This window comes from Podarcis melisellensis, assembly GCF_964234715.1.
Source record: "Podarcis melisellensis genome assembly, chromosome: 2".
NCBI classification, from domain to species: domain Eukaryota; kingdom Metazoa; phylum Chordata; class Lepidosauria; order Squamata; family Lacertidae; genus Podarcis; species Podarcis melisellensis.
The window spans coordinates 99886610-99898842 of NC_138529.1; the positions used below are offsets into that span (position 1 = coordinate 99886610).

At 43.2% G+C, this 12233-nt stretch overlaps 1 protein-coding gene across 12 annotated transcripts in view; it reads left to right on the forward strand.

The window, feature by feature from the left end:
• The window catches only part of CADPS (calcium dependent secretion activator), a 337182-nt gene that overhangs the window by 186131 nt on the left and 138818 nt on the right, over positions 1-12233 (forward strand). For all 12 annotated transcript variants that reach the window (XM_081901352.1, XM_081901356.1, XM_081901361.1 and 9 more), the window contains exon 12: positions 8301-8437. In XM_081901352.1, the coding sequence (XP_081757478.1) occupies positions 8301-8437 (137 nt within the window). The remainder of the gene's footprint in view (positions 1-8300; positions 8438-12233) is intronic.

A 12233-nucleotide genomic window follows, 5' to 3' on the forward strand; every position in this document is an offset into this window, starting at 1 on the left:
AACACTTTTCTTATTGCAATAACATAATTTAGTGATTTACAGTCAAATGCATTACTGGAGAGAAACCATTGAAACAAATTTAAAGGAATATGCTTGTTTATGCCATAGGGAGTCAAACACTATAAAGCATGGTCAGTTTTGTTTTGTTTTGTTTTTAAAGCAACTGAAATAATGCCAAAGAAGGGATCAGTATTGTATGAAACTTTACTCAAGTGAGAAGTCCTGTAAGAACAATCACGTTGGCTTCAAACCAGGGGCAAATTTATGGCACACCCTAAAACAGCAAGGGAGATAGCAACCTCGTGTAATTAGATTTGGTACGCCAAATGCCAAGATTAGCAGTGAGGCAGTCTTTAGAACCGAATTATATGCTGCTCAGGGTTTTCTCTCTTTCTCTGCCTGTCCCTCTCTCTCTCTCTCTCTCTCAATTCTGAAGTGTGCTTGTTCTCTTTAGACACTTTACTGCAGTGTTTTGTTACTAAGTAGTTACTTTCTGTGCATCCATTCAGCGTAGACCTATGAGACTATGAAGGAGCATAGTAGTTCTTCAAAGCATTCAGATGCCTGTGTGTGCAAGAGGCTGGGAGTTGCCTGAAGTCCCTTTTGCCCTCTTATCCACTGTTGTGCAGAGCTAAAGAAGAGTTAAGAATTGGGGGGGGGGGGAGAGAGAGAAAGAGAGAGAGAGAGAGAGAGAGAGAGAGAGAGAGAATGTATGCTTGCCTGACTATGCCAATAAAGAATCTTCCAGAAATATCTGTAAATGAATAGCTGCCATCAATCATTGTCATTCCTTTATTTCATGTCTACTGATGAGGTTGACTAGTGTCATTGTTTGTTACTGTCCAAACCATAACTTCATTCTTGTAACGTCAAGCAGATATGACAAGCACACATTTTCCAGATGAATAAAATACAAAGTCACCTTTTAATTTACAATTCAGCGGTTGCTGGTGGTTGCGCATATATATATATATATATATATATATATATATATATATATAAATAAACAAATCTGTTCTAAAATAAAAATGTACTCAGATGCTCATTTGGCTTTTTGAGCTAAAACAAAGCTACTTATTTCCTGCGAAATAAACAAAACAGGTTTTCAGAGCCTTGCAAACAAATGAATGCGCTGCAGCCTTTTATAACAGGAATCATTCATGGAGTTTTGCACCCATTTGTAAGGCTCCATCAGAATGTGTCTAAAGTCTTGATGTAGCAACAAGAAGAAAAATAAATAGAAAGAGAAAGATGCTTGACGCTTCTGTCTGCTTTGGTCAGAAGATTCCACACCCAAAGTGGCCTTTCTACAGCCAACCTTATAGCACCAGGAGGGGCAAAGGCAGTATTTTTCAAAGCTGTATTTTCCTGATGGCAACATGGCTTTATTAATGACAGTAGAGGTTCACAACGTCTGCTGATTTAACCCGCAAATTGCCGTGCTGGTATAGGAACATACCTTAAACCAAGTCAGACCACTGTTTCATGTACCTTAGCACTGTCAACACTGATTTGCAGGTCGTTTTCCGAGTATCTGGCAGGGGTCTTTCCTAGTCTTACCTGTCAATGCTATAAATAGAACCTGGAATCTTCTCTACCGTAGAGATTGCGTGCTGATCTGAAGGAGAGCTTTCCCTTTCAACAGCAGCCCCATATGTCTATAACAGAAAGCCAGTCCACATGGTCCCTTGTCCAATGGGGCAACTTTTTAAGGGGCACAGCAAGGCTGCAGCAGGCAGGGAGCAGCTGAGAGGCCCCCACTGATTCACAACCAATATCTCCCCCCCCCAAAAAAAAATACATTTTAATGTCTGGTGGTGGGAGAAGAAAGAAACATCTCCAGAGAAGCATTCTATTATGAAAGGCTTCCATCCAAAACTATTGTTTGTGGTAAAGGTAAAGGTAAAGGTACCCCTGCCCGTACGGGCCAGTCTTGACAGACTCTGGGGTTGTGCGCCCATCTCACTCAAGAGGCCAGGGGCCAGCGCTGTCCGGAGACACTTCCGGGTCACATGGCCAGCGTGACAAAGCTGCATCTGGCGAGCCAGAGCCGCACACGGAAACACCGTTTACCTTCCCGCTGGTAAGCGGTCCCTATTTATCTACTTGCACCCGGAGGTGCTTTCGAACTGCTAGGTTGGCAGGCGCTGGGACCGAGCAGCGGGAGCGCACCCCGCCACAGGGATTCGAACCGCCGACCTTTCGATCGGCAAGTCCTAGGCACTGAGGCTTTAACCCACAGCGCCACCTGCGTCCCAAATCCCTATTACGGAATCTCCCCACCCTCCCCAAAACAAAACATTTCCTTGGCTTTCAGCACCGTGTTGAATGCATTGGATTCTTTCTGCAAATGGAAAGGGTCAAGATGCAGCACACAGGCTCTTGCTGGCAAGAAGGGGGAGAGGCAATTCTTGGCAAGTCCATCTCCCCCTACATCGGGTATGGCCAAACATGGCCCTCCAGAAGGTTTGGGACTACAACTCCCATCATCCCTAGCTAACAGGGCCAGTGGTCAGGGATGATGGGAATTGTAGTCCCAAAACATCTGGAGGGCAAAGTTTGGCCATGCCTGCCCTACATCCTCCCTACCGCACTTTTCCGAAGAGTCTCCCAACTCAGCAGAGCAGTTTCTCAGGGAAGGGGGAATCCATTAACATGGTCTTCGCCTCCCATGGGCGAAGAATCCTAAATGTGCCAAATCCTTTAACATAAAGACTTCCAAAAGTACATTGCTGTGGAAGTTTACATTGTCATTGCTGTTGTTGACAAGAAGATCAGGGTTTTAGAACAACCAAAATAGTTTATTGCTAACCAGTGATTCATTTAAGATCTCTAACAACCATCTGTAATATTCAAGGAATGGCATAAAACCCACCTAATCCTGATAATTGGTTAAAATCTTTTTTCAAACTGTAAAGAATATTTATATTTCAATATAGCTGGCAGGGATTGCATTGAAACTATTAGACCCATATGTAATTTAAAGTGGAGCAGGAGGGAAGGTAACAAAGGACAGTAGGTTTAGATATCATGCTTTGCTTTTCCTAGAAAGAGAAATGTTTTAGTGCAAGTCTATATTTCTGCCCCAGCCAAATCAACACTTGCTAAAAATGGAAGCCAATCAAAAACCCTAAAACAGCTTGCTGGTGCATTTATTTTATCATTTTGATGAAGGGGGAAAAACAGCATTGCCAACGTAGGATGTTAATTAATATTTTATCCTCCAACATAGATTCTAGGTATTCCAAAGAGCTACAATGCAATTAGAAAGCATAACATTTAAAGTTGTGTCTGGGTGCCTAATCTGCAGCATAATCGCTTTCCAAACCCATCTCCAACTTGAGCCATGTTTTATTTTTAAGTATCCAGATCTAAGAGGGCAATTTTGAACATCTTCCGTTCTTCAGTCTTAACCTGTAGCTAATGATCAGTGGACACTATTTGAACGTATAAATTCAAATTACTCTGTAAGGCCTATGCCATCGTCCATTACGGTATCTGGATTTGGATTGTATTCTGTCTGAGGAACCCACGCAGAGAACTTTACAACTGCTTTGCACCTCCCCTTCACAGGAGTAGCTGAACAAGCCAGGGCACAGGTCTTAACCATAGCTCCCCTTCATATGCATGCCCAGAAACTATGGCCGTTGGCCTCCCGACAGGCCAGAATATGAAGGCATGCCTTAGGTTTGCACCTAACAGAAGGCTATGTTTAAGTGCTCGTCCGGTTGCTCACACAAAGAGAGGGATGAAGTGGCTGCAGAGGAGCTCAGTACACCCACTCCTATGTAGCTCTTGCTCGTTCTGGCTTTGCATCATGACAGCAAACTTCATCAGCACCTCTTTTCACAGCAGTGGCTTTCACAGAACTGACTTCACATGACTAACTTTACACAGAAGTGCAAGCCAATCGGGAGCCTGGGGCGGCGCACACACCCTGCGCCCAAGGCCGGGCCAACCACCCACAGGGCGGGGCCAGCCAGGGCAGGACGCTCCACAGGGCCTCCTGCTTGCCTCCTCACTCAGTCTGCCTTACAGCTGAGGGGGAGGCGGTGGGCAGAACGTTTGGGGCAGTGCGGAGCCTGCGCGCATAAGCCGCCGCGTCTCTCCCAGGAAAGACGTGTGGCTTGGGTGCGCTGCAGGCCCTGCGGTGAGTGCCGCCTGGCATTTTGTCACCCCCCTCAGTGGCGACACCCGTGGCGGACCGCCCCCACCACACATCCCCTTCTTCCGCCCCTGCCTCTGTGGGAACAATAGCCTCTGCATGGATGCTGTATGTACATAGCTGCTGGGATGTGCATGATCGCAGCAGCTCAAAAACGTGGTTTCCATGATCAGCGGTTGTGTGCAGCCCCCATGTGGAGGCATTGGTTCCCCTAACTTCACCTCCGCATGAGCCTAACCCAGCCACCAGCACAATGAGGGCTATGTTCACACGTTAGTGTGGGAGCTTGATACAGAGGCTTCTAAAGCTTGGGAGCTAGGTAGAAGATTGCTTGGCAAGTTGTTAAACCTCTAATAAATTCCATACCACCATTACCCCATGCAGTGTACACAGGCCATATTCTCAGAACTGTTAACCCCATCCCATCGTGAAATTGTCACCTCATGGTAATCATCACATCAGGCTAGATATCCACATAGAATGGCTCCAACACATGTTGGAAGGACACCACTGCCCCGGGGTGAAAGGAGCATGAGCAGTAAGCTTCTGGGAAGTGATTCCAGGATCCGACATTATGCAGCCAAGCTGGTGGGAAGGGCAGTACAGTGAGCATGGTAGAAGCAGGTCTGGTTTAGGCCAATAGCACCTGGCTAGAGAAATGCATTGGGGGAATGCATTGCTCAGTACTGAAGGTGGGGGCAGCATGGAGGGAAGAGCACTCCTACTTAAACAGAAAAATGATGGTGTCTGGGAAAATGAGAAGTTTTCAATGTACAGGGAGTCATTTTTAAATATGGGGCAGCCGTCAGTCATCCTGTTCTTCCCAGCTACAGGCTGATGCAGTGCATTGCAGAAACAGTTTTGCCACATGCTCCCTAGTTTGTCTACTACAAAAGACCACGGACCACAATCCTGGCCCAAATTGAGTCAGGTCTAGAGTCAAGGCAATATAGGACAGGATGCTACCATTTCAGGGCACAAAAGCAAGACCAAGACACCTAGTAGGAAGCTCAGGGAAGCAGGGAAATGGTGGAGGCAGGCAGACAGATTCCTACTCTCAAAAGCTGGATGTCAGTCTGGTTGCCTGCAGCCTATCTGCTGTTCTTACAGGAACCTGGGTCAGTGATGACTCAGCAATGAACTTTGTCCCAGCTGATTCTTATTCCTGGTGTTACCAGGTAGGATGCAGGGGACGTCACTGGCAGACACAGCCATGCACAGGTGCAATTCTTTATCTTTGCAAAAGCACCCGTGTGCATGACATGCATTCTGAAGACCAGTTTCTACTGCAAAAAAAGAGAGAGAGAGAAAAATAAACATGTTTCCCACCTATACTCAGAGCCAAACTACCATATCAGGCCATGTCTAGTGATAAAGGCTCGAATGTAAGCTTCTGTTTTTTAAAATTAAAAAAAATCATGTAGGTTAGTTCATTTAATTTTTAATAACTATTAAAAGAGGCTGAGCATGACACTGGATTCCTGTGAGGTCAGAATTCTACCCGCTTAGAGGATATGGGGCGCTTTCAACTCGTAGCCAGTTTACTCTGGCTCACTTATTAAAGCATCGGGATTGACAAGGCACCATGGCTCATAATTGGAAAAGTCATGAAATATCTGAGCAGAACTGGCAAATGAAGGCCTCCAGCCAATTTGTCAGCTTGCAGTCTACTCGGGGAAATTTGAACACTACAGCCTTGACTATTTAAAATAATTTTAAAAAGCTTCATCCAGCCTGTTAAAACTGTGAAGCTTTTGATTTATTATGTGTTTATTATTCTGGCTGCTGTAAAACTTGAAAATGGCAGGGGTGGGGAAGCCTTTTGCTGGTGTATTTGTATTCATCAAATTGATCTTGGCCCAGAGGGGATGGGCATCGTCTGTCAAAAGAGATAGACAGCATCTGATTGGTTGCTCATAGTGTGCTGCAGCTTGAAACCCAAGGTTACACTGGACTTGGCTGAAGGTCTTAAGCCTGAAGGGAAAGTAAACTTACAGCCTAGTCCATTGTAACTTAACAATGCACAATTATCAGTATTGATGATGGGATGACATTCTCTGCTGTAGCCTGCAGCTGCCTTACTCTGTCTAATGGTAGAGCCGGCACTATGGCTTGCAGCCAAGGTGTTTGACTTAATTCACACATTCCTTGCCACTGAACTGAGAAACATACAGGGCTAATCGTGTGGTATCAGCCAACCAGATAAAACTATATTTAACGCTGCCCTGTAGACGTGCAGCTAGAAATTAATTTGATAAAAGATAAATTAGAAGATCAACCAGTTATTGAATAAAATATGTTCATACTGAACAAAAAACATAAAACCATACTCTGGAATCCTATCCTTTCAGTGGGTTGCAGTTAAGCCCCTCAGAATTCAGTGAGGCTTTATTCCAAGTCAGCATGTACAGGGAAAGGTTAGGCTGCCATTTTTAGTTCAACGTACAGAATCAAAGAAACACATACATTATTTGCTGAACTAACACCTCGTTGCAGTTAATGGAGACGCTGCAGGTTTTATAGTTTGCTTGTGTAGCCTTTTAGAAAACCAAAATCTTCTATGTAGATAATATACTATAAAAGGTTCGTCCCCTCCCTTCTCTTGTTTTCTTTTTATTAAAAAAGGCTGCACTAATTCCTTAATATAGGAGCCGGGCGTTCTCAAACCAATTTGTGCAGTGCTCCCCACTTCAGAAACCTTTCGCAGAAATCTCCTTTGTTTCTATATAAGCACAGCTCCACTCGCTGTTTTTGAAACACAGGTCTTTAAAAAGAAAAATCTTGTTGTGCTTTTGAAGTGAGAATCATCCCAGAGAAACTCTAGGTCTTCATTTTAAGTGTGCTATTGTGCCCTTCAGCTTTGCTAATTCTCTTAAGACCTTAGTAGGAAGCTGTAAACAAGGTGGGGATTTAAATCCCGATTTCCTGCTTTATTTGTTGAGGATTTGTGCAAGGCCTCACTTAGCAGAAAACTGAGTCAATGGAGAAAAAGAATTTAAGGGAAAGGGGTTATTTTAATTCTGTTGCTCCTGAACAAAATTAATTAATTAATTAATGTGAGTAATAGGTGTAGTCTCTGTAAACTTCTACCAAAAGACATCAGCTTAAAATGAAACGAACAAAGTGGGTATTTTATCCGAGTTAAACATGTATTATTCACATGATGTTAGCTGCTCTGAGCCCGGCTATGGCCGGGGAGGGCAGGGTACAAATAAAAAATTATTATTATTATTATTATTATTATTATTATTATTATTAGGCTAGGGCAGCATCTTGCATTTCTCCTGTCCCCCACAAAGTAGAACAGAAGTTGAACCCCGATACAATGCTTAGGTTGCAATCCTCTGTGCACTTACCTGACGGTTAGTCCCACTAAAATCTGTAAAACATACTTCTGGGTTGAAATGTATATAGGATTGCACAGTAATTATCTGAATCAATTTTTAATAGGGTCCAAAAAATAATAATCAGACTGCTCTGTCAATGAAATAGAAATTGCACCTCCACTTAACTTGTCTATGATGTTTAAAGGAGCATCTTTTATGTTGTTTCTTCCAGAAAAGATTTTAAATCTGCTGTAAAAAAAATAAATAACAAAAAACCCACACCCCTATGTTTATGTCTGCAGGTTGAGTAAAAAAACAAACAAACCATGATGGATAAGATTTTAGTCCCAAAAAGTCTAAAAGGGCTTATGCTTAGCCAAATATAGTAAAATTAAGAAAACATAATGAACCACATTTCCTTAGAATGGCAGAATCTATTACAATGATTTAGAAATACATAAATAGGAACTGGCTGTTTGTTACCGTCCTTCTAGTTTGCTTTTTGGGATGAGTTCTTTTGGAGGTTTGTTTACTTTCATGAGGGAAAAGTTCTCTTGTTAAGTACAGAAGAAATGTGCTGAAGTGGGGTAGATGCTGATTCTAGTACCTTTGGCCTCAAGGCAATAAATAAGTGTTGCAAGTTGACAATGGAAGCTGAAGACTATTTGGTAGAGGCTTGTGAGCCTGGAATTCAGCCGAACGCTAGGGAGCGAAGTAGTTCTCGTGCTTCATTTAATAGCATTTGATGCATCTTATGCAATGCAACGTTTCTCTAAATTGTTTCTTTCTCTATATGTATAAATGAACAGATGCAGATAGAGCTCAAAAGCATGGCATGGATGAATTTATCTCTTCCAATCCCTGTAACTTTGACCACGCTGCACTCTTTGAGATGCTTCAGCGCCTCACTTTGGACCACAGACTTAATGATTCCTATTCTTGTCTGGCAAGTATATTCTTTGGTCTATATAATATCAATACTGGGCACCAAAGTCTGATTTGGGGGAAGTGTGTGCCGTGCCACTGCAATTAGTGGAAGCCGTGCCTGCTTACTCCAGGTCCGAAACTGGCCCCCAAACGTCTTATGTTTCGAAAACAACCTCTGTTAAACCTACTGTCTTTGCTAGCCATTCTGCACAGCACAGGGTTTCATGTTTCCTTTTAAATAAAATATTGACATGTAAATGCTAAGAAACAAGAAACAGAACTGACACTCATACTTCAGTATCCATCATTGCTTCACGTCATATCCTAACCAGCAAAGTCAGTGGAATTGAACTAGGAAATAAATTTGGCCATCACTAAAAGGTAAAGGGACCCCTGACCATTAGGTCCAGTCATGACCGACTCTGGGGTTGCAGCACTCATCTTGCTTTATTGGCTGAGGGAATACAGCTTCCGGGTCATGTGGCCAGCATGACTAAGCCGCTTCTGGTGAACCAGAGCAGCGCACGGTAACACCGTTTACCTTCCCGCCGGAGCGGTACCTATTTATCTACTTGCACTTTGACGTGCTTTTGAACTGCTAGGTTGGCAGAAGCAGGGACCGAGCAACGGGAGCTCACCCTGTCGCGGGGATTCCAACCGCCGACCTTCTGATCGGCAAGTCCTAGGCTCTGTGGTTTAACCCACAGTGCCACCGCATCCCAAAGTCGGTGGAATTGAACCAGGAAATAAATTTGGCAATCACTAACGTGTGTTAAATTCCTGTATAATTTTTAATGTACATTGCTATTTATTGAATGTGACTACACCCAAAGCTGTGTTTGATCCTGCAGTTGGGACTTTAGCTTTTACTTGACTTTTGTGTCGGGTCAGACACTTTCAGAACATTACACTTTTTTTGTGTGGAATGCATATACTTTCACAGTATATATTATCGTTCGCTTGTTCCTATGACGGCAGGATTACGGTTCTGGCACACCTCCTTGATTGTACTGAACATAATTTATAAAAGTTATTTGCAGCCTTGGACCCACACTATGTAGCTATGTCTTGAAACCATTTAAATCCTCCAACATAGCTTTCCTCTGCTGAGAAATTCAAATTGTGACTAGACGTACCTGCTTGTCTGTTGTTTCAACTACTAGGCATAGTAGTTAAAACCCTACATAGTAGTTAAAAACCTTTGGCCCTGTATACCTGAAGGAGCATCTCTGCTCGCATCATTAAGCCCAGACATTGAGATGCAGCGCCGAGGGCCTTCTGGTGGTTCCCTCACTGCAAGAAGTAAGGTTACAGGGAACCAGGCAGAGGGCCTTCTCAGTAGTGGCGCCTGCCCTATGGAACACCCTCCTGTCAGATGTCAAAGAGATAAATATACAACCTTCTGTCGTATGGTCTGTTGTGTTGCTGCTGTTTTTCCAGTCAGATGTGCAAGGTATAAGAAATATATGCATTATTATAGGATCCTGGGAGATTTGGAATAACAGTTCAATAAAATTTGCATTGGTTTGGATGTTTTTTTCTCATAATGGGGGCCTGAATGATTACCCTATTGGAGTCATGAAAGGTTTTCCCTCCAGATCAGACTGAATTTGTTTTCATCTTTCATTGCTGCATGATATGTTCTGCAAACATTCTTGTGCTGTGCACATGATTATCTGGCCATGATTATGGTATGCTTGGGTCTGCATTGGACAGGTGAAGGGTGGGGAATGGACAGAGCTGTCCTCAGGCTTGGGAAGAACATAAAGGCAGACTTGCAGCTCTGTCCACAAAGGTTGCTAGTAAAGTAAAGTTGTCTGCACAAACCTACATTAATGAACTACGGTACATCAGTGGCCAATAAGGAAAGAAACAGCTGTCTTTAAAAAGTTTTCTTCATTGATCACCTCAAGGTGATGTCTACTCACCATGAGTGACCAGATGAACATCTTATTTATCAAATCTCAGGCGAAGGCCTTTGCTTCTTTCTGACTACAGTTCCATTATTCTAAATAGCTGTTTGGCTCTGTGAACAATGTTTAAAGTGGGTGGGCATTGCTTACTTGAATTTATTTTCTGTGTTGTTGTTGTTGTTTTAAATCAAAACCTTTGTTTTGAACTTGGCACTGGTGGTTTTGCTGGTATATTGAGGCTACAATTCTACTTACCAGCAAACAAAAAGTAAGCGTAGCAACCTATCTCTATCTTGCCCACTCTCACTGCCCCACTGTACGTTGTTATTATTATGCAATCACCATGAGGTCCCATATTACCAATATAAAAAAAAGATACCAACCAAGTGAATAGAATGGATCCTAGAGAGAGAGGAGAGAGAGAGAGAGAGAGAGAGAGAGAGAGAGAGAGAGAGAGAGAGAGAGAGAGAGTTTGCTGCTAGAGACAAGTGTATTCCCCTTTGCTGGCTCCTAAAATGAAAACTTATCCTTGTGTCTAAAGTATTGGGTAGCTTTTCTTTGGGAGGCAGCAGATACTGATCCATTCACCTGTAACATACATGCCTCAGAGAAACCACTATCTATAATGCTCATCTGCATTCCACATCTTGGCTGCATAGGAGCCTCCTTATAAAATATAGGTTTTCTATTTTGCCATTAAAGTTAATGAGATGAAATAAAGCTGCTTTTTCAAATGCAATATATGGAATAATATGGAATCTTAAACACAATAAGTGAAGCCTTTGCAGCCCATTTATTTATACTTATGTGGATTTTTAAAGGTGTGTGTGTGTGTGTGTGAGAGAGAGAGAGAGAGAGAGAGAGAGAGAGAGAGAGAGAGACTGTGTGTGTGTGTGTGTGTGTGTCAATTCCATACTAACAATATCAAGCCAAGTTCTCCATTTGCTGGGCTTCACACAGCTTGACTCACTAAGATTTTTTTCAAGTTGCAAACAAGATGTAAATACCAACTGGTTCACAGGTGATCCTGCCATGACTGGAAGCCTGGTCCTGAAGATAACATGTAAGGCTGTGCAGAAAGAAAATTGGGTTCCCTCCCGGTAAGATCTGCTCAGAACAGACCCACTGAAATTAATGAACCTATGTTAGTCATGCCTGTTAACTTCAGTGGGTCTACTCTGGGTAGGGCTAGCATTGGATGCAACTTACTGCTAATTTCCCTGCTCAGGAGAGAGCACATCTGCTCGCATGTAAGTGAAACTGCGTGAATCAGCCCATAGTTCAACACTGTCATAGATGAGTCAATGCAGAGGCGTCCCGGGGGAACTCGAGCAAACGTACCAGAGGGCCATGTCTCTCTGAGTTTAGAATGAGTACAGTACCCCTCCCTCTCTGTTGTAAAATGTGCCTCTACAGTTGTTCTTATGGCAATTCTTGTTCGCTCTATGACAGTTTCATAGACAGATAGATGCCCTAGAAACAGCATCCTTGCTCTTTCTTGAGCCATCGCTTGATTCCCCACAGAGGCAGAGATTTGTATGAAAACAAAGAAATTGACTCATCGCAGATAAGACAGAGGCGACACTTCTTGGCAGGGAAAAGCATTTGGGGGTAGAAGCAGAGGTGTTGTTGGCACCATTTACTGAAGCTGCCTGCCACAGTCTTCATAGCCATAGGCTCCCTCTCTGCAAATGGCCTTTTAGAAGATGCCTCTACTGTCCATCACTGGTACTCACTCCCATAGTTTAACACTGCAATTTGCGCCTTTCCGCTCTGCGGATTTGACATGTGGTGACTTAACGTGCTTTGTTCTACTACTCTTGAAATGGACCCAAAAGCTGCAGAGATAAGCATACTTTCTCCTTTATATCTGAAATGAAAATTTGCATTCAAACGTTCTAA